This window comes from Rattus norvegicus, chromosome 9, assembly GCF_021556685.1.
Source record: "Rattus norvegicus strain SHRSP/BbbUtx chromosome 9, alternate assembly SHRSP_T2T, whole genome shotgun sequence".
NCBI lineage: Eukaryota > Metazoa > Chordata > Mammalia > Rodentia > Muridae > Rattus > Rattus norvegicus.
In genome coordinates, this window is record NC_141542.1 from 125,784,550 (window position 1) to 125,808,136 (window position 23,587).

At 44.8% G+C, this 23,587-nt stretch overlaps 1 protein-coding gene across 34 annotated transcripts in view; it reads left to right on the forward strand.

Moving 5' to 3' along the window:
- Dlgap1 (DLG associated protein 1) overlaps positions 1–22,523 on the forward strand; it is an 870,386-nt gene extending 847,863 nt beyond the window's left edge. For 28 of the 34 annotated variants that reach the window (XM_087567550.1, XM_087567553.1, XM_087567556.1 and 25 more), the window contains 3 exon segments: positions 11,111–11,202; positions 16,284–16,436; positions 19,142–22,523. In XM_087567550.1, the coding sequence (XP_087423676.1) occupies positions 11,111–11,202; positions 16,284–16,436; positions 19,142–19,351 (455 nt within the window). In that variant the 3' untranslated portion in view covers positions 19,352–22,523. 34 annotated transcript variants of the gene reach the window in all.
- Positions 22,524–23,587: the final 1,064 nt, after the last annotated feature.

Below are 23,587 nucleotides of genomic sequence, written 5' to 3' on the forward strand. Positions count from 1 at the left end.
TCAGACTCACAGTGGTCTGCCTGCTTCTGCCCTCTTAATTAGTGGATTACATTTGTGTGCACAACTATGCTCGACTCAGGGATTCTTGTTTGTTTATTGTTTTGTTTTTCAAGATAGGGTTTAGGTAGCCCTGACTCTCCTGGAACTCACTATGTAGACCAGGCTGGCCCCAAACTGGCAGAGATCTGCCTGCCTCTGCCTCCCAAGTGCTAGGATTAAAGGCCCGAGCCACTCCCTTAGACAGAGAATTTCTTTATGGACAACTCTAAGGAAGAAAATTTGAGTTTCTATGACTTTTCTTGAGGAAGAAAAAGTCTAGTTTCTGAAGACTGTCTTAGAGGAGTAGTTATTAGCTCCAAGTCATAAATATATATATATATATATATATATATATATATATATATATATATATATATATATATATATATATATATATCTCAACATACCTAATACCCAGAGACCTATACACATACCTACAATGCATATACACACATATACGTCACAAAAATCACAAAGATATAAACTGATTTCATTTAGTTCAGTTCTTTTCCTCTTTGGGGGTTTTTGCTTGTTTTTAATTTTACATTTACTTAGTGAGATGGGGGGAGGGGCTCGTGTGCCCCAGCATGTATGGTTGTCAGAGGAGAGCTGTCTGGAGTGGATTCTCTCCTTCTACCACATCTCGGGATCCTCTCAAGGTGCTCAGGCTCGGTAGTAAGCAGCTAACGGTCTGAGCCACCGCACCAGCCCTGGTTGTTGTATTCTTTAGACAAGGTCTCACTCTACAGGCCAAACGGGCTTGGGACTCAGGCCAATCTTCTCCCCTCTGCCTCCCCAGTCCTAGAACTACCAATTACCAGGTGAGCCACCATACCTGGCTTCATTCTGCTTTCAAGGACAGCGGCTTTATCTGTGCAGGTGATACGTGATATGAACAGTGTTGTGGCTGATAAAGGTTGATCCGAAGTCTAACCACATTTAAAAATAAAACTCATGCAATTGCTTGCGCTGGGGAGATTATGAAAGCTAAACAAATTTTTACAACCCTTCAGAGACTTGCTATGTTTGCCGGGCTACTCTCTGATTCTTGGACTCAAGGGATCCTCCCGTCTCAGCCCAGACTGGGTGACGTGCGTGTACACCACATCCATTCTAAACTCACTCTAAAAAAATAGAAACCAAACCAGGCTGGGCACGTAGCTCGGCTGGAGAATGCCTATCTAGTATTCATTCAGCGCTGGGTTAGTGCTCCTGCACCAAATGTACCAGGCTTAGTGGCACTTGTCTGTACCCTACAGTAAAAATATGAAGGGTCAGGAGTTCAAGGTTATCCACGCCCATGGGAACTCTGCTTTTAGTGTAGAGGAAGTTTCTGTGAGAATTCGGTTCTTCAGACCTTAGAAGTCACAAAGTTTTGACTCCTTAAGAAGGAAAGGGGGGCAGAGGGTGGGGCTGGAAAGACGGCTCAGCTGCTGAACACTGGCTGCTCTTATAGAGAATAGTTTTGTTTCGCTGCACCCACATTAACCAACAGCCATCCATAACTCTAGGTCTAGGAGATCTACACTCTTTCCTACCCTCAGTAGGCACTGGGCATGCCCATGTATACAGACATACACATTGGCAAACATCTACACACATAAAGTAGTGAATTAAAAACAAAACAAGCCGCGGGCACAGATAGATGTACCTTGCCTAGCATATTCAAGGCTGTGATTTCAATCCCCAGCACCACCACCAATCCAATAACAGTACGTAAACAGAACAGACGTACTCCTGCAGTACAGCACCAGCCAGTAAGAGAACAGACTCCACAGCATGACGGAGATGTGCCATTGACACATGGCCCCTGCACCACGGATTGGAGAAACGGCTGCAATGATGCCTTTTTCGAAATCACACCAATCTGAACTGGTGACAAATTCTCATGGCTTTAAAATAGGAAGATGGACACTCTCCCTGCTCACCCCCCATCCCCTTCTCGCCTTCTTCACTCCAAGTCTATAGAAGGGAAACAAAAGAGCCAGGTGCTTAAGGAGAAGCTCCATCTTGAGTACAGAGAGTCTGTAATTCCAATGGGGTATCAGTGATGGGTACCCACCCACTCCATGCTGCCAGCCCAGGGATGGCACCACCCACAATGGGCTGGGACCTCCCCCTGATCACTAATTGAGAAAACGCCTTACAGCTGGATCTCATGGAGGCATTTCCTCAAGGGAGGCTCCTTTCTCTGTGATAACTCCAGATTGTGTCAAGTTGACACACAGAACCAGCCAGTACAACTGAACCCTTGTAAACTTAACACACAAACACATCACTATTAAGCCTCAACTCTTACTTTCTTATTCATCCCCAAGATCTAAATAATTTTAAAAGTCCCACAGTCTTTACGGATTCTTAGATTAAAATTTCAATCCCTTTAAAAATATCCAATCTCTTTTGAAATTGAAAGTCTTTTAACTGTGGGTTCCACTAAATACTTTCTCACTTCAAGGGGGAAAAATATCAGAGCACAGTCACAATCAAAATCGAAATCAAACTCTAACTCTAACCATGCAATGTCTGGGGTCTACTCACGATCCTCCAAGGGCTGGGGTCGCTTTTCCACCTCAGCCCTTTGTAACATACACCTCGTCTTATAGGCTCCCGCTGCCTGTACTCCACTGGTGCTGCTGTTCTTGGTGGTCATCTCATGGTACTGGCATCTCCAAGACACTGGGTCTTCTGCTGCAACTAGGCTTCACCAATAGCCTCTCATAGGCTCTCTTCATGGTGCCAAGCCTCAACTCCTTTGGATGACACCTTCAGTCCTGGGCCATCAATTGTAACTGAGGCTGCACCTTCACCAATGGCCTTCCATGGCCTCTCACAGTGCCCAGCCTCAGCTGCTCTTCATGACCCCTTCATGCCTTAAAAACCAGTACCACTTGAGTGATTCTTACACATTACCAAGTCCAGCTGCAACACAAGATACAACCTTGGTTATCTCTGGAACACAGCTTCTTTGTGTGCTCAGAAAAGACTTCCCAAAAGATTTCACCTCAATGATGCTGGTCTCCTCTTAATCACCACTAATTTCTTAGTTCCAGCTAACCGGCATCACTAGTCCCAGTAATTCAAAGGTTCAGTTTAGTAATTCTGATATCTTGTTAATCACAGCTGATTCTTCAGCCCCAGCTAACCAAAACCACGGAATCTTCACAATCAAAACAGCAACAGCCACGAGTCTTTAATCTTCCCTCTGAAATTTCACAAGCCAGGTCTCCATCTTCTGCACTGTTCTCAACATTATCTTCCAAGCTCCTACAGAACATCCCACAGGCCTTTTAATACCGAATGGCTCTTCTAGCTCAAAGTTCCAAAGTCTTTCCACAGTCCTCCCCAAAACATGGTCCGGCTGTCACAGGAATACCCCACTATGCTGGTACCCATTGGTCTTAGTTGAAGTTTCTATTTCTGCACAAACTTCATAACCAAGAAGCAAGTTGGGGAGGAAAGGGTTTATTCAGCTTACACTTCCACATTGCTGTTCATGACCAAAGGAAGTCAGGACTGGAACTCACACAGGGCAGGAACTTGGAGGTAGGAGCCGATGCAGAGGCCATGGAGGGCCTTGCTTCCCCTGGCTTGCTCAGCTTGCTTTCTTACAGAAACCAGTTCAGGGATGACCCCACCCACAATGGGCTGGGTCCTCCCCCCTTGGTCACTAATTGAGAAAATGCCTTACAGCTGGATCTCACGGAGGCCTTTCCTTAAGGGAGGCTCCTTTCTCTGTGATAACTCCAGCTTGTGTGAAGTTGACACACAAAACCAGCCAGGACAACTGCCTTCTTCTCCATTTCTGACATGAAAATAAAAATGTTTGTTTGGGCTGGGGATGAAGCTCAGTTGTTAATGGTGTCTGGCGCGCACAAAACCCTGTGCTCGATCCTAGCACTGCATAGCCCAGGCACAGAGCATGTGCCTATGATTCTAGCACTGGGAGATGCAGGCAGCAGAATCAGGATTTCGAGGTTACCCTGGGCTGCATAGCAAGTTCTGTGCGTGGTCGTCTCAGTGTCTGAGTCCCTAAAGTAGAGACTGTGGCTGCAAGGCAGCCATAGTGGCTTTAATGCTATCATTTGGGACTTGGAAGGCAGAGGCGGGTGGATCTCTGAGAATTTGAAGCTAGCCTGGTCAAATAGTGAGTTTCAGGCCAGCCAAGCCTAAATAGTAAGACTCTGCCTCAAAAATAAAAATTATTAAGGAAGGAAGGAAGGAAGGAAGGGGGGGGGGAGAGAGAGGGAGAGAAGAAAAGGAATTAGAATAAGCCACAGGAACCACTGCTCTGACTTTTGAGATGTGGAGACCTAATTAATTCTCTGGGAACGTGGACGGGTATATAGGCTTGCTGTGCATATGCTTTGAATGCACATGTGCTGTGTTTGTTTATCCGTGTGTTAGGTGCTTGGGATTGAGTTCCCAGCTTTACCCACACTACGAGCTACACCTTCAGCCCTGAAATTTCGATTTGGACTCAGCAAAAAAGCCAGGCGTATTCCCAGGGGAACCGCTCTTTGTTTTGGCTTGCTGGCACCAACATAAGGAAACTCCTTGTAGCAATCATAGATTCCCTGGCAGGGTTAAAAGAAAACTTTTCATTCTCTTCACCCCTGTGTCTTTTGTACCATCGCTATGTTCCCAAAATAAAAACCATATCCCACACGATACGGTGAGTGGGAAAAGAGGAGATTCACTCTTTTCTAAATGTCTCGGCCTTTAATTCAATATAGCCAGGGGGATTTCAAAGCATAGTTTGCATAGACATCCCTCCCACAGAAGTCTTTCTCTGCTTCTCATTATGACTATATTCTTTAAAGAAAACTCGGGGCTTGTAATTTACTCTAACCATGTCTGTGGAGTTAGCGCCCAGCGCTCCACTTTCCTCACAGCTGAAGTGACCTTGCGCTCAGCTGCTGAGTCTAGATCCACTTTGTTCTCATCCTCAGATTCCCACAATGCCTCGTTATCCCCTGCCCTGCAGTCTGGCGGCCCTGGCTAGAAGGCGAATGTTGGTTTTTGTTTTGTTCGGCCTTTTGTGTTTTGAGACAAGGTCTTGCTTGTGTAGCTTACCTTAGTCCTGCCTCAGCCTCCTGAGGACATGCTACCTCACCTGGTTCTAGACATGGAATGTTACTGAACTTAAAAAGAAGACAACCCGGGCTGGAGAGATAGTTCAGTGGTTAGGAGCACTGGCTGTTCTTCCAGAGGTCCTGAGCGCAATTCCTAAAAAGCACATGGTGGATCACAGTCATCTGTAATGGGATCCGATGTACTCTTCGGGTGTGTCTGAAAACAGCTACAGTGTACTTAATATAAATTAAAAAATAAATAAGGAAATATAGAAGAAGAAGAGGAGGAGGAGGAAGACAAGGAGGAAGAAGAAGAGGAAGAGGAGGGTGAGAGGAGGAGGAGGAAGGGGAAGACGATGACCTTGTATGGCAATGTGGGTGACTCAGAGGACACTGTGAAGTGGAACAAGCCAGTCACAGAAAAATAGACACCAAATGCTTCTACTTACATGAAGTGCATAACAGGGAAACTCAAAACTGAGTGCAGTGAAACCCAACTGGAGTCCCAGACACTCTGGAGGCTGAGAGAGGGAGGTCTTCAGGAGGTCAGGACCAACCTGGGCTATGCAGTAAGGCTCTAAACAAATCAATGATAAAAAAGACAATTTCCTAGAATGGATCAAATAGCAGAATGAAAGGAGAGGCCCTATCTCAAAAAATAAAACAAGGAGCTGTGTATGGTGGTGCATGCACCTGGCCAGCAGAAGCAGTTGGATCTCTCTGGGTTTAAGGCCAGCCTGGTCTACATAGTGAGATCCAGGACACCAGGACTACATGAAGAGGTCCTGTTTCTAAAAACGAGAAGAAGGAGGGTGAAAGGAAGGAAGAAAAAAAGGAAGGAAGGAAGGAAGGAAGGAGAGAAAAGAAACAAGGGTTGGCGAGATGACTCAGTTAAGAACATTTGCTGCTCCTCCTGTCCAGCACCCAGGTTCCATTCCTGACACCCAGCACCCATTTTAGGAAGCTCACAATCCCTCACTGTCACTGTAGTGACATGGGATCTGATACCCTATTCTGGCCTCCATGAGGACTTGCCCACATATGATGCACATATATGCACTCAAGGTACACACACACACACACACACACCATCAATCTTAAAAATGGAACAAGAAAGGAAGGTTGGGAGGGAACAAGGATCACACACAGATGCTTCCTCCTAAGCAGTCAGACCCAACACCCCCCACCTCCCCACCCCCACCCCATCCCCCACACCCACCCCACCCCATCCCCCATCCCCCCCACCCCAACAGTGTATCATGGTTGAGGAGGCTGCTCACTTCCTGGCAGCCGCAAAGCAAAAGAGAGAAAAGTACTGGAGTACCTGTGTCCCCTGCTTGGGTACCTCCTAGCAGCTGAGTTCCCTCCACTAAAGTCCAAGTCCCCGTGTGTCTACCACCTTCCAGAAGCCCCACAGCCTTTAGGACACAAGCTGCTAGGGGTCATTCAGTGTGTACACCATAGCACCCTATTCCGTTGAATAATCTAGAAAGATGACGTGCGCCTGCGTGTAAAGGAGGCAAGCTACACAGCATCTCAGGAGCATACAATCTCAAGACTCCCGACCCTAAAATTCAAAGGAGATCTCTGCCCTTCAGCCCACGGGGTCTCAAGCGTGGTCGTGGGGTGGGTCAACTCCAGTGTTCTTTCGTGTGCATCTTTCACTTATGTATTTATGGGGCTGGAGAGATGGCTTAGTGGTTAAGACCGCTGGCTATTCTTCCAAAGGACCCATGTTCAATTCCCAGCACCCACGTGGCAGCTCACACCCGTCTGTAGGCGGTTTACTTTGTATGCATTAGTGAATGAGTGTAAAATAAAAGTAAAACAAAGTAAATTATAAATCTATTTACTGAAACGGGGTCTTGCTGCGTACACCTGTCTATCCTGGAACTTACTGTGCAGGCCAGGCTGGCCTCAAACGCACAGAGATCTACCTTCTTCTGTAAGTGCTGGGATCAAACGCACGACCACCATCTCCAGCTCTTTGTGTGCATCTAGAAAGGCCCTTAGTCCTTATCTTTCCAGGACCAAAGGGCTCCTCAGTGACATCAGCAATAGTCTGGAAGTTCTCTTTCTACTTTAGCCCTGCTTCAGTGCCTCCCACAGGGGAAGAAGAGAAATGGGTCAAGAGGGAAGAGCCTACAGTTGAGCTGTAAGACTGTGGGGGGGTTAAAATATATATAACAGGGGAAAAAAGAAAACTGGTTCCTTTGGGGAGAACTATATATATGGATGCTCGCTTTCTTTGACTAGAAAATTATCAAGTCCTTGAAAATATTTGTTTCCAAATTTTAAAGATTTATTTATTTAATGTATGTATGTGAGTACACTGTAGCTGTCCTCAGACACACCAGAAGAGGACATTGGATCCCATTAGAGATGGTTGTGAGCCACCATGTGGTTGCTGGGATTTGAACTCAGGACCTCTGGAAGAGCAGCAGTCAGTGCTCTTAACCACTGAGCCATCGCTCCAGCCCTCCAAATTTTAAAATAGTGGCAAAAAAATAATTAATTAATTTCTTAGGGTTTCTATTGCCGTGAAGAGACACCACGACCAAGGCAACTCTTATAAAGGACAACATTTACTTAGGGCTGGCTTACTGGTTCTGAGGTTTTCGGTCCATTATCGTCATGGCAGGAAACATGTCAGCATCCAGGCAGGCATGGTGCTGGAGGGGCTGAGAGTTCGACATCTTGTTCCAAAGGCAAACAAAAGAAGACAAGCATCCTCTGGCAGCTAGGAGGAAGCTTTCAAAGTCCACACCCACAGTAATACACTTCCTCCAACAAGACCACACCCACTTCATCAAGGCCACACCCATTTCAAAAAGCCACACCCACTCCAACAAAGCCACACCTCCTCCAGCAAGGCCACACTCACTAATAATGACAAGCATATTCCAACCACCATAATAATAAAACCACCAGTGAGATGGCTCAGCAGTTCAAGGTGTCTGCTACTGTCTTAGGGTTTTACTGCTGTGAACAGACACCATGACTAAGGCAAGTCTTATAAATAATATTTAATTGGGGCTGGCTTACAGGTTCAGAGATTCAGTCCAGTATCATCATGGTGGGAGCATGGCAGCATCCAGGCAGGCATGGTGCAGGAGGAACTGAGAGTTCTACATCTCCATCCAGGGAAGCCAGGAACAAACTAGGCAGCCTCAGGCAGCTAGGAGGAAGATCTCCAAGCCCACCCCCACAGTGACACACTTCCTCCAACAGGGCCACGCCCAGGGATAAGCACATGCAAACCAGCACGGCTACCAAGCCTAAAGACCTGAGTTCAATCCTCAGAACCCACAGGAGTCTCACCACTGAAGGAAGAGAGCAGACTCCTGTGTGCTGTCCTCTGAGCTCCACGGTTGCACCATGGCACACACATGCATGCACACCATCAATGATGTGCATAGATTTAATGAGATAGATAAAATAAGTAAAGAGAAATCAGTGGTGTGACTGTTTCAAGACCAACTGTTTAAGCTGGCTTTCCCACACTCCGGAGCATGCTTGGTGCTGAGTCGGACTCCTTTCTTAGGAGAGAGAAAAAACGCTCAGTGTGGTCTAACTCTGTCAAGTTAGGGGGTCTGCTTCCCCCTGCGTTTTCCTTGTGCTTTGTACCAAGATGCAAAGCCCAAGAGGGTATAGACCTCTTCATCTTCCTGACCGCTGTCATATACCTGTCTAGCAAAATGCTTGGCAGTGAACCCTCACTAGTATTTGCTGACTGAATGAAGAGCCCACCAGGGGTGTCCCTGCTGGGTGACCAGATTCCACAAGTTCTTCCGGGCTCCTCTTTTGACCTTGGCTTTGGTCTTGAGGACCAGGCTGCCGCCGAACAATGGTGAATGGAGAGTGGCCTTGGAACGATGCCTTTTGCTTAGGTCCATCCCAGAACCCCCAACATTTTCTCTGATCAACCTCATCCTTGAGTACTGACCTTGGACACGGCACCACAGAGTCCAAACATTAGCAAGATGCATCTTTCTTCCATCTCTCGGGCTCATTATTTATTTTATTTATACGAGTGCACTGTCTTCAGACACACCAGAAGAGGGCGTCAGATCCCATTACAGATGGCTGTGAGTCACCATGTGGTTGCTGGGATTTGAACTCAGGACCTCTGGAAGAGCAGTCAGTGCTCCTAACCGCTGAGCCATCTCTCCAGCCTGGCCTTTTGCTTTTTACTTATTTCCACTGGTATTTACTTTTCAAGGAGTATGTGGCACCTCCAGGCCAGGTGTTGTGGAAGAGGAATATAATCCTAACACTGGGGAGGTAGAGACAAGGCAGATCAGGAACTCAGTTTCATCTTTGTCTGCACTGAGTGGAGATCACCCTGGGTTACGGGGGGGCCTCTTTTGAGGGGACAGGGAGGTTCCCTCCAAGTCTCTTATGGTGGTCTATCATACTGCAGCTATTGAGATGTGACTGAGACCTCTTAGCTCAAAGTTTTGACTGATCCATCGTCAAAACTTGTCAAAGAGGCCCAGGCTCTGAACTTAGACTCACCCTATCCACTTTACTCTGAGGTACCAAGAAAGGAAGACCCAGTGGGTTCCACAATTGAAGGCACATACCTTCAATCCCAGCAGCGAGTATGAGGGCAGCCTGGTCTACATAGTGAGTTCCAGGACAGCCAAGGCTATGTAGATCCTGTATGCTACCGCTGCTGATAATAATAATAATAATAATAATAATAACAACAACAACAACAACAACAACAACAACAGTGAGAGACCTCACTCACCTGATTTCCCAGCGGAAGAGGAAGACAGCAATGGTCTAAGGGACTAGAAAAAAAGTAAAAACTTCCACCTGTATGGGATTGGAGCTGCCAGTCGGGGATTCACAGATTCACAGAGGTTGCAAATGTGTATCCCGAAGCAGTCTGGCATGACTGGGGACATACGAATTTAGAAATGCTCTGACTTACAGGTGTTGTGCTAAAATCCTTGAGCAGAACTCAAGAGCGTGAATCATGAAATAGACGGGCGTTGTGAATCCAGTGTAGCAAATTACTAGAAAGCCCTGGGCAATACCTATTGCTTTCTTTGTTCTCTCCTGACTTTAGGGGGGGCAGCGGGAGGGGAGTGTGGTTGAGAAAAGGAACTTGATTCACACATACTGTCTAAGCCAGCAGAGTTCCACCAGCCAAGCGTCAGGGTTCTCTCTAATCTTTCACTGTGCTAGGTCTCTGTTCCCTCAGGTACACGAGGGAGATTTGTGAAGCCTAGGCATGGCAGAGTTCCAGCTGCTAGGGCTGCAGGTTCCGGGGAAGCCCTGGGAGACTCAGACCTGGGCCCCTGCAGAGGCGTTCAAATGCGTTTACTGAGACCAAAAGTAGCTTTCTGGCAAAGAAGAAAGTTCCACACCAAACTGATGTTAATAGGAAAAGGGGCTGTAAAGTGGAAAGCAGGATCCGTGCTGGCGTTCCCTAGGCAACAGGCTGACAATCCCCCACCCCCATCACGCCCTAGGAAATTCGCTTGTCAGCAAATGCCAGTGATGGGACTCCGGGGAAAACACCGGATTACCATTGGACTGGATCGGGTGAATGCCGCGAGATTCCTCCCTCCCAGCTGGCATTGCTTTTCTTGTTTTTTTTTTTTTTTTGAATCCGAATTGGAAAATCAAGCCAGCAAATCAGGATAAACCTGAAACTGCACCGGGAAACACACGAGACATTTGTCTGCACCGTGGAAAGAACGCTGTTTGACTCTCTTTGTGTGTACAGCACAGTCCTGTGACAGAAAACTCCAGTTCTCCCAAGAAACAAGCACGGTGAACTTGTGTTTTTCCAAGCTGACTTTATGTTTGAACTCGGCAGCCCAGGTTTCGTGGACCAGTAGGGCATCTATCCGGGTGGGCGTGGGCACGCTGTGTGGGCCGTTTTTTTCAAAGCATGCTAGCATAATTTCTCTTTGCTGTATTTACCAGACAAAGTCTGAACAGTGAAGCGTCGGGTAAACTTCTGTGTCTGCTCTTTTCAGTTCTAGGGAAAATCAGAACCGCGGTGGGCAGTGCCCAGCTTCTCATGGCGCAGAAATTCTACCAGTTCAGAGAACTGTGTGAAGAGAACCTGGTAGGTACCATTCAAGTCACTGTGACTCTCTAGCACAGTCCAGAGAGACCTTGTCCTCAAGACTGACCTAGCCAAAAGCAAAACTCAGTTTGAACCACTGGAGTCTTTGGCAGATTAATCAGGCTTCTTGCTTTTCTTTAAACTAAAAACAAAAATAAAAACCCACAAAACAAAACGGAAAAAAAAAACCCCACTTTATTCTGTACTTCAATAATCTTAGGGCAGGATCAAGTTTAAACTCCATATCCTGGTTTTCTGTGTTAAAAACCTTCCATGTTCCTAGATTTCATACGATTTTCTGATTCTTATTAAAATACGAAACAAACCGCTGTTTCCTAAATACGATTACAGTGATAATAATCATGACAGTCTTTCTTTAAAAAAAAAAAATCAGTAACTGTGTCTCCTGATGTGACTTCTGTTTCCATTCAAAAGCCAGAGGTTGGGGGGGGGGGGTATCACAAAATGTAGATTAGACACCCCGAGACAAGCAAGTGCTCCATCTACCTCTGACGTACAGACACAAAGGAAGGAAAAGACCTCAAAGGCAGCAGTAACAACAGCAATAGCATTTGCAAAGTTGGCGGTGAAACAGAGGTCAAGAGTCTCTTGGAGGAGGCCTCTAAAAGGCCCATGTCCTCCAAGAGCGGCTCTACAAACACAGCTTTCATTGCTCAGTTGCTGGTCAGGCTGACTCTAAAACAAAGCAAATCTAAGGGAGCTTACTGATGTGTGTCAACTGAAAACACGGTTGGCATCCAAATGACCCCAACTGACAGGGCTTTAGAATCTTAACTCTGCGTCATAGGCACCGTGTTCTCTCCTCAAAGGAATCCAGTCCAGGGATGGCAAGATGGCTTCTTGCTAAAGGGGCTTGCTGACAAGCCTGATGACATGAGTTCAAGTTTTTTTTTTTTTCTCTATACACACACACACACACACACACACACACACACACACACACACACACTGAATAAATGTAAAAAGAGAATTGAAAAAAGCAAGTTTCTGAGGGCACTACACGGTAGAACATAAATATTGTGCTCATTTTAAAGATGAAATTGCAGAAACTGGTTTTCCTTTTGTTGTTTTTTTTGTTTGTTTTTGTTGTTGTGTTTTTTTTTAATGTGTGCTGGTTTCTAGAAATTAAGTTTCCAACAGGACAGTCAGCTTTTGACATTTCCTCGTTCCTCGTGGTGTCCTCTAGTCAGTGTCCGCTAGAGAAATTTATGTGACGAACTAGCAGAGTCTCGATTAAAGTAAGTGCACGCCAATGGAGGAAGATCATTGGTGCTGCTCAAACAAGGTTCCTGAAGAAGTCCTGCACCTACACGTGCCAGATGCCCTGGCTAACTCCCCAGAATGGCCATGTGGAGTTCACTAGTGCCATTATTTTTATGATTTACGGGTGTGTGTGTGTGTGTGTGTGTGTGTGTAAATGGACATAAAAGTTGAGAAACTTACCAACCAGTCCATAGTAAAAGGTAGTTACGGTCCAAACCCTTGTCTGTTCAGCCACTGAACCTATGGATCTCACACGCAGGATTTAAATCCCCAACCTCATTTTGGCAGAGGGAGTGAGTCATCCCAGGGAGTAGTGGTGATCCCTGGTGGTCGGTCCTCTTAGCACCACAGCTGAATGAAAGTGACTCTAGGGGGCAGCAGATGGTTGTGAGCCACCGAGTCACTGCTGGGAATTGAACTCAGGACCTCTGGACACACAAGCCAGTGCTCTTAACCACCGAGCCATCTCTCCAGCCCTGAGCTTGTTCTTTCTTTAGTTTTTCTTCCTTTGAGGAAAAGAAGAGGGGAAAGACAGTTCTTTACTTTGAGAACACATTTGTTCCAGACTAGATTCTCAAGCTCAGAGCAAATGGATGAAATTTGTTTTTTTTTTTCCCAACATAAGTAAACGGGCACGGGGTTGGGGTGGGGGTGGGGGTGGGGGTGAGGCCGGGGGTGGGGAGGGGGGGAGGTAATCTTTCTCTCCTGTACCTCTAATCTCAGAGATGATCTGATTTAGGCTCAGCCGCTGTACAATATGACTCTGACTGTCGGACAACAGCTGGGTTAGAGATGGCTCCCACTCCCGACCTCTTTATTACTCCTCATTTGTCTTTTTGACAAAATGGGGCAAAGAGATTCCTTTGGGGCAAGGCCCAGGTTGCTCATGACAGAGTTAAGCTAAGCACATCTAAGGAACTGCCACAGAAGCTTGGGTTACAGAACTGTAGGCTGAACATACCCAAACCAAAAAAAGAAAAAAAAAAATCCAAAATCAGAAATGATGCTCTAAAATCTGAAACTCCGGGGACAGGAAGGCTTTGGTACATCTGACCTCATATAACATATTACTGTCAAAATGCAGGCAAATGTCAAAATATTGCCAAATACTGTCAAAATACAGGAGATGTATCCAGTCACAGACTGTGTATATTGGGTATATGTGACATATACATGACTTTCACATTGACTTGTATTCTGTCTCTAAGATATCTCACTGAGTGCAGATAGACAAACTTTCCCAACCCCTATGAAGTCTGACATCTCAACATCTGGACCCAAGGATCTCAGACAAGAAACCCTGGGTGCTAAAACAATAAAGCACTAAAACCCGTGACTAAGAAAATGTCACTGACCCCCAAGTTCCATTATGGATAAGGCTAAATATTTGTAGAATCATAAATTATCGAGAAGGGCCTCATCAAATCTACCATGTGTTCAGAAAATTGAGGGGTCTCTTTTTGTTTTATCCCCTCAGGTCTTTTGTTCTTGTTTTTGTCATGTAGCCTCACATTATGGGATGCTCCTGGTTCAGCAACTTACTGATAGGATTTCTGGTGTTTGCCACCATACCCCTTGACGGACTTTTGTTGTAGTTGCTGCTTACCATGTCAAAATACTACAAAGAACTGCTTTCGTTCATTCAAGTAGTATGTCCCTGGAATATTTTTTATGTTTTGTTGTGTTTGTTTTATTTTGGTTTGACTAGGCGCTAAAGGCTGAACTTGAGGCTTGAGCGCATGCGCGCGCGCCACAAAGCCACACCCATTCCCGTCCCTAGAACAGATTTCAGTATTGAACCAAGCACTTAGAAACTTTAAAAGGGGGGTTGGGGATTTAGCTCAGCGGTAGAGCGCTTGCCTAGCGAGCGGAAGGCCCTGGGTTCGGTCCCTAGCTCCGGGAAAAAAAAAAAAAAGAAAAGAAAAGAAACTGTAAAAGGAATCTACTTCCAAGAATCTCAGGAGAACCTAATGCCAAGATCCCAAGAATCTCTATCTAATGCCAAGAAACTATAGGTAGTCTCGGAACGCTACACGCAGCGTCTTTCTTTGTATTTATTTGGGATGAGGCCAAGCATCCTAGCTCATCCCCGGGTGTAAATGTCAGTTCCAACCTTTAAACAATCAGATGGCCATCAATCTTTACTCTCTGAAAAGCTGATTCTGTATAAGCCGGCCCCCAGTTACCATAGGACATAAGGATTCATTCACAGTTATTTCATACTAACCACAAATGGCACTAGGAGCTCCCGACACGGGGAAGGGAGGAAGACTCTTACTCTCTGCCGATGATACCTTCAGCTGCTTTGGCAGAGGGTGTTGGTGACGATGACAGTGATGCCCGACTACAGAGTCAAAGAAAGTCACCCTGAGCCAGATGTGATAATGTGCACTTGCAGGCCGAGGCCGGAGGTTAGAGATTTCTGGGCCAGCATAAATCACGCAGCCAGCCAGCTCCCAAGCAAACGAACTAAGAGAAGTCAGCTCTTGGGTTGGTCAGCTGGCTTTGATAGTTAAAGGTACTTTGCTGATGATATGAGTTAAATCCCTGAAACCCTCATGGGGAAAGAATCAACTTTTAAAGTTGTCCTCTGACCACCACATGCGTGTTATGATATGGACATACACATAAACACAAGATAATAATAGTAATAAATTTTTGTTTGTTTGGAGTTTTTCTTCTAGACAGGGTCTCACTATGTAACTCTGGCTCTCCTCACTGTGTAGACCAGGTTGATCTGGAATTTATAGAGATCCGCCTGCCTCTGCCTCCTGAGAGCTGGCATTAAAAGCATGCACAACTATGTCCAGTTGATAATAATAACATGTTTGAGTAATTCTTTTAAAAGTTGTTCTTGGACTGGAGAGATGGCTCAGAGGTTAAGAGCACTGACTGCTCTTCCAGAAGTCCTGAGTTCAATTCCTAGCAACCTCATAGTGGCTCACAGCCATCTGTAATGAGATCTAGTGCCCTCTTCTGACCCGCAGGGATACATGCAGGCAGAATTCTGTATACATAATAAATAAATACATCTTAAAAAGGAAAAAAAAAAGGCTAGTTTCTTTTAAAAAGTCAGTTCTTAAACACTGAAAGATATTTATTATTCTAAAAGGAAATTATTACCAACATATATGTTTGTATAAATGTTTTCTAACTTTTGCTATATTTAAAACCAGCTAATTCTAACGTGTCATAGGATAAAATTATTCTATATCATATTTATTAACAATATCTGAATTATTAAACATGCAATAGTTTCAGACTAGGTATATGTCTCCACGGTTGATCACTTCGACTATGTAAACCCTGGCTCAGTCTCTAGCATCAAAGAAGCCTTTCCACCACAAAGTATTTTGAAAATACCTTATGCTTAGCGATTCTGTACCCTACTACTTCACTCAACATGAGTCTTAAAACTAAACTTATCCGAGAACTCTCCTCTGTTCTCTGACTAAACCGTGTGGCATGAAGTTGTAAATGAAATACAGTGTTTTTAAGTACATCCAGTAGAGAGAGATAACACATTCAGGGACTTTTCTGATGTTTAGACTCTCCTCAGTTATCAGACTGAAACAACCACCCCGCTGTAAGGACAGAGGGACTTAATAACCTTGGCATTTGAAGATCACGGAATGCAATGCGGGCACGCAGAAAATTACCATTAGCAGCCTCACTTTTATCTCATGTCAAAAGAGCCAAAAGGAACCCAACCTCCTGAGGTTCTTTGAAATGTTTGAAAATGCCTTTCTGATCCTACCGCCTCTAAAAGCATCCATGTTTTTCTCTCTTTTGCACAGAATCCCAATGCTCACCCGAGACCCACTTCCCAGGATTTGGCGGGGTTTTGGGACATGCTGCAGTTGTCCATAGAAAACATTAGTATGAAATTTGATGAACTTCATCAGTTAAAGGCCAATAATTGGAAACAGATGGATCCTCTTGACAAGAAGGTAGAACAATGTAGATTTTGTATGGTTCATTTAAAAACCTGCACAAACACTGGACAGTCTAAATAGGCTGCTACACTCTGTCCTGCTGTTTACAATGTGAAATGGAGCTGGTACCCTGTGTCATTTCATTGTGATGACAGTGTTTACATGCTAATCACTCGGGACAGTATCTGTAATGTGTCTCAGGCATTTTTTTTTTTTTTTGAAGAAAAACCTGTCTTTGTGAATTGGGAAGTGGGAATGTGGCTTTTCTTTACCTTTTATTCCTTTTTCTTTCTTCCTCCTCTGCTCTCTCTCTCTCTCTCTCTCTCTCTCTCTCCTTTTTCTTTTCTGGTTAATTAAACTCTAAGTTAAACCAGGTTAGACACTGGGAGGGACTGCCTCCAGTTATGCTTTCTAAACTAAAATAAATGATTGCTTCAGTGCATGGCTCCGAAGAACAAGAGTTGAACTTCCTTACACCTTCAGGATGTGTTTCTAAGAAACAGTAGGAAACCCTGAGTGACAGACAGACTGACAGTCGCCCCACTGATTTCCGAGTCTCGAATGCTCTCATTATGAGGCTTACGGTCACTAGAAGTGTTGGGATTTTTTTTCTTTTTTAACTTAATACTTCTAATTGAATGCCTGGGGGTTGTGGGGAGGGGAGGACACTGTTCCCTGGGATCCGCATGCAACAGCTTAGAAATAAAGACTTAAATTCTCTTAATTGATCAACAATTGATATTTGATTGCTGTAGTCCCACCACATTTTACAAATCTCTAATGTCCACCTACCCAGGCTGATCTGTCCTGGATGACTTTTTAAGTAAGTTTTGTTCTCCTGTGACCTGGGGTCAAATGGTTACAAGAGGTAACCTCCGAACTCGGGGACAGCCATTCCCTCAGAGCCATGAGAGCTCTGCCCCTAAAGAGCTTAGCAGCAACCCACTGCTGCCCATCATTTCCAAGTGTGCAGGGTCAGTGGGCACCCAGGACAAACCCAGTCCCAAGGGACCGTCTCTAAGGAGGGCAAATGCTGTCACCACCACCTCCATCCCCAAGTCTACGACCATCCAATGGAGGGGTTTAGAACTGGGCTTGAGGATCTACTGATGTGTGTGTGGCCTCTTGTTTGGGAAGCCAAGCACTGTGCTTTATCTAGTTTCCTTTATGTGTGTAACCATCTGCTAGCCAGGCTTTTAAACCGGTCTTAAAGTATGCACAAGTGTACACACTCGGGAAGCTTAGTACCGCTCCATTTAATTTCTCTCCTACTGACTCTTTAACATTATTGTTAAAAAAAATAATAATAATAAAGTGTGCAAAGAAAGAAAAATTGACTAAAAAGTTTCCAATATTCATACTTTAAAAACTGTCCACCAGTTACCCCACAGCGAAGACATTAAAGTGATGCAAAGAAATCGTTACATGTGACTCACTCTGATATGTGACCTAATAATAAATTATTTAGCTTAGTTTTTACGTTTTTTTTTAAATGCAGTTTACCTATGACCAGTCTTTCATCATCTCATGAACTTGACAGGAAATATATGTATATATACATACATATATATATATATGTATGTATGTATATATGTTGAAGAGACTAGGGTGGTGGGACCTTTCAGAAGCACAGACTCCATTTTAAACAACCATGGGCCGAGAATCCTAGTGTAACCAATTCCTAACTTCGAACTTCTCCCTGGCAACAAGGAGGAGCTGCTGTACTGAGCATCAAGGTTAAGTTGGAGATTCAGTCCCTACATGATAAGCTTCACATTTGATTTCATAAGGATACAGGGTCTTCTTTTTAAAATGGACCTGTGTGGACCTTTTCACGGCCTGAAAGTTCAACGCCTACCTCCCAACAACCTCCTTGTGCTTTCTTTCCACGATGTATAGTTACCATGCCTACCGGATGGGTGGCTATACTTTTTAGTAAAATAGATAAGTTCTAAAAACTGTTTCAGGGATTGCTGATACGAGGGACGACCTTTTCCAGTCCTGTGTTCAACTTCTGGGCCACCACAAGCAAGCTGAGACCCCCCTAGGGACTGAAGTTCTGGAAAGATCCTTCTGAGTAGGAACTACCAGAGTCTTCCTCCCCAGCGACCCTGTACAATCGACCCATGGCCATGTGTTCCTATGTGGTGTTCAAAAAGGGTGTAACTCCAGGTGGCACCATCGAAGCCGAGATTACAGTCTTATAATCTCATCTGGCTGTTTAGGAATGGGTGGAAGGGAAGACTGAGTGGGCCCAGGGAGAGGGTGGACAGGGTTTTAGTCTTTACACCAAGCTCCTACCTGATGCAGAGTTCTAAATAATTCTGTAGCTGTTGAGCTCTTCTGGTCCATCCTTAGCGGCAGGAAGAGTCTGGAGTACACAGAGAGAACCACCTTCACTGTGAGGTTCAGGGATCCATTTGCAGGGGGTGCACTTTAAATGCCCACATCCTGCCGTGGAAAGACCTAGTTCTGCGATCCAGCGTTAACCTCGGCCTTAAGCATAAGAGATTGTGTTTTCCCTGACTCTTGTTAATACCCAAAACAGAACAAAGAAGAGGAATCGTAAATACAGTGTGCAGATCAGAACTAACCTCCTTAGGTTTGCAAAAAGCAGCAGTGTGTGTGTGCGTGTGTGTTCAGACTACTGACCTATCCCAGTCTTTCCCAAGCTTGTCCTGAGAAGCTGTGTAATGTCCTGAACCTTCTGCTTTGATCAGGAGCGAAGGGCCCCTCCTCCAGTGCCAAAGAAGCCGGCGAAGGGCCCCGCGCCGTTGATCCGGGAGCGCTCGCTGGAGAGCTCGCAGCGCCAGGAGGCCCGCAAGCGCCTGATGGCCGCCAAGCGCGCAGCATCAGTCCGCCAGAACTCGGCCACCGAGAGCGCCGAGAGCATCGAGATCTACATCCCCGAGGCGCAGACCCGGCTCTGAGCGCGGCCGACGAGGACCGTCCCGCATCCCTGCCCTCGGCCGTCTCCCCGCCCCCTCCGTCTCTGAGCTCAGTGACCGCCACCGTCGTGGCGTAGTTGTCCACCTCGCAGGAGCCGTCCCCAGGCCGCCCCGCTTCCTGGACCACTTTGCCCATCTTCTCCACCGAGCTTCGCTCCCCAGTCCTGAAGCCTCATGCAGACATCCAAACCCTTTATTTTCTGGGCCAAGCAAACTTGTGTAGAAACGACACCTGTAGGTCACTCACCCTCCTCAGTTCTCTCAAGCTAGTGTGCCCCTAGAACTCAGCAATATAAAACCATAGGGTATTTCAGAAACCCAGTATTACATAGGGTGATCCTTTGGGACTTACCGTCTTCCACGCGAAAGAAACGAGGGCTCCGACTCCCTTTATTTGCCCCCAAACGGTTATTTTTACAAGCAAAGAGCGCTTTATTTCTAATCTCAGAAATCCTACCATCTCATTGGAATCAAAGTGACAGAGGGGACCAAGCTGGCCTAGGGTTGGGGGCCTGGGTATGTAGGAGAGAAGGGCGGAGCGCGCAGGTGCCCTGCATCTGTGCCCTCGCAGCTGTACAAACTGCCTCACTGGTACTTCATCAACCGCAGCTTCAAATGTTTCAATCAGCAGAAGATTGTAAATTCGATCTTTCAGGGAAATTAATCTATTCTGAAAGGCAATAAAACGAAGAAAGTTAAGGCAAAAGGAAACACCGGTGGTTTAAGATCCTCTATAAGGAATCCATTTATTTATCTTAAGAAAATTTAGACCTGAATTTTTTTTTTAATCAACTCTTCTTGTACTCTGTGTATTATAATGGCATGGCAATGATTTTCAAATGGGAGGGTGGGAAGGAATTGGTTCTGTTAGTTTCGTGTTCATCCTGGTGGGGCCACTTAAGATTTCACACACGGAAGAAAGCTTCTGCTTCCGAGGGGCGGCAAGGCCATTTCCAGAGGAGAGTTCCCGTACTCCCGCCACACTTTGAATGCTACACATCCGTCTAGTTCAACCCAGCCCTTCACATTTCGGGGGCATTTTCTCCTTCGGTCTCCTCTCACTCCAGTACGGAGTTCACCTGTTCCCCAGCACAGGATTTTTGTTCTATGTCAAATGAATAAAATAAAAGGTTTTCTACCCCAATTGACATGCTGCCTCATTCCAAAGAACTGTCGTTATGATTCTGAAGTTCCAGTTAATGAGAGAAGTCATTTGATATGCAAGGGGTCAAGAACTAGGAGTCAGGGCAGTAGGGCATTCATAAACGCTGATAGAAATCCAAACGTCTGGGTGGGTTCCAGGCTCGCTGTTGGCTTGCAGTTTTGTCATGGCCATGTGCACTAGCTTCCAGACGAAGTCTTCAAATGCCCTTTCCTTGTAGCAGTTTAAGCATTCAGAATGTGGCATTCTGAAAGGATCAGCTGTATAATTTCAAGCTGGCAACCTAAAGAACTAGAAACTTGCCATAGAAAAACAAAAGACTTAAAAGAAAAAAAAAATGCTTGCATCAGAGATGCTTAAAAAAAAAAAAAGAAAGAAAGAAAGAAAAGAAACAAACAAAAAACCACTGTCATAGCCAGGTGCTAATTTAATTTTCTTTACAAAATTAAGAGAAGCGATGGGTTCTGGCGACCAGTATTTTCAGACATATTCTAAAACCACTAGAGAATTCGCTACCTCTCAGAGCCATCGAAGCTTTGAGGTACCTTTATCAACAGGGCACAAATGTTTACTGCTGCGGTTTACAAGAAAAGGGCTATAACTTATTAAAAAAAAAACAAAACAAAACACCAACAACTTTTAACTAGGGCAGACAAAGTCAGCGCTGTGTCCAACTGGAGCAGAGATTTTTGAGCTTCAAGTATTTGCTAGTTTCAAAAAAATAAAAATAAAAAAGACTCTTGACAGTGGAGCAGCAATGTAAGATCAGAAGCATTCAGGAGTAAGGCCAACTTCCACCTTGGGTAGCCCATGGTCACACTTATCCAGGAAAGACATGGAATTCACAGGAAGCAGTGTTCATTCTGGTCCATCCTAGTCCTACTTAGACCCCCTCGCTTACTACTGCAGCCCCTTGCCCTGAGGTAATGCTGAGATCAGTTTCTGATGGGATTCCAGATCCTTCGACAATGTTATCCTTGGGGACCGATTTAGCCAAGGCTATTTTAAGGAGAGACCAGAGAAGGCCTATTGATCTTGTCTAAGCGAATGGCATTTGTATATTCATAAGCTATTTTTGGTAAGAATTTTAAATCTCTTCACTGAACGCCTGCAGGGCATCAGAACCTTTGCCTTCCTGAGAAACACAGTTTAAACTGTACAAAACACTTTATAAGAAAAAAAAAAGCTAATTATTGTTGTTAGTACATGACCCCCCACACACACGATACAGCCTGTTACCCACTGGAACCTGGAAACTGACAGCGGGAACCTTTATTGCGTTCTTCTTTTTGATGTAATTTGTAGAGATGTTTTTTAGTTCATAATGAACAATGTATGTACCCTGGAAAATTACTTATTTTGTTTAACTTTGGTATAAAGGTGTTGGGCATTTTCTTGGGGCGGGGGGAATTACAAAAGAAGTTTGTCTCCCTCATCAAAAACAACAACAACAAAAATACATTCAAAGAAATTAAGTATTTATTATATTTTTTGCAGATGTTTCCATACAATTCACATAACCTTTTTGTAAAGAGAGATGAAGAAATGGATTAAAGATTTTTAATATTTGAAATGGTAAATAGAACTAATTTATTTGTAATATATTTCTGTTATTTATAGATGTTCCCTTAATGTTTTGCTGTGAAGTACTGCTTTAATTTAAGCCCTTGTGATTTACCATTTCTTTTTTAAGAACATGTCTAGATGCATATTTTAAATAACTGGAATGTAAATCATTAGCATATCTGAATTCCCTAATGTAATTTTTAAAAATTAATTTGGTTTGGGGAGAAAAGGTTTATTTGAAAGCCTTCAGATGGAGGGCTGGGGAAGATTTTTATGGCTTTCTGAATTGGAATTTCATAGGCTTATTTACCTAGACTGTGTGTGGACAAAAAAATAAATAAATAAAAATAACAACCTGTAAATAGATGAACGTTTCCCATCATGTAAAAAGAAGAAATTAATAAAATAATCAATGCACTGCTTTCAGGCCCGAGTGTGTTTCCTGAAGCCCCAGTCTTCCAAAATCTAACTGGTTCTTTGGAAGTAGGCGACTCAGCAACTAAGTTTCCTTCCTCACTTTCACTGTAGCAACCTACACACTATGACTCCTGCCCGGTGCGGAGCAGACTGTGGGAGACCCTGTCTAAAAGATTTCAGAATGGAAAAACTGAAGTCTTTCACACTGATAGTCACAGGAGCTTGGCATTTTGATTTAGGGGTTACTATCTCTCCACTGTGCTAAGGGTTAGGTACGGATTGCTATAAGCCCCTCGCACATACATATTTTAACCACTTTCGTTTCTTCGCATACACACACCCCTTTGTGTTCCCAAAGAGTCCTAAAGTTAAAACCAGATCTGTGCTTTGTGTTTCTAATTCCATTCCCACCGTTATAAAAAACAAAAAACAAAAAACAAACAAACAAAAAAAAAAAAAAAACTGTGTACTTGGGGATTCGGAGCCTTTGTCAGTGGCAGAAAGTGTGGTCAGTATGTGTGTGTGTGTGTGTGTGTGTGTGTGTGTGTGTGTGTGTATCTAATACCCGGCACCACAAAAGGGGGCAGGGGGCAGGGGGAGGCAGGAGAAAAAAAAGAGAAAAGAAATTCTCCACCTCCGTTCAGTGACCTACCACCGTGGCACTATTCCTAAGGGACAGGCATGAATCTAAACTGCAGGCCTGTGTCCTCACCTCCACAGTTCACGCTGGCAACTATTTGTCTGGTTCACTGTCCACTGGGTTCTGTGTTACAAAGAGGACTTGATGTCATCAATGTCAATCAATGTCAACCATGTTCATAGTGTTCCTCTCCAGTCTCCTCTGACCCCCTTGGTCAGATTTGCAAATGAATATGCGGTAGGCATCGTTTCCGTTGTGGGTGCATAAGTCACTCAATAACACAATAAAGTCTGCCTTTGAGACTGTTCAAGAAGTGACAGAATCTCCTGAGGGCACGGAGGTCTGATGGCTTGCTAACCTCGTCATAGGTCTTGCCTTTCACCAGTTTTATTTCACCCTGCTCCTTGAACATTTCAGCCAGTCCCCAAAATGA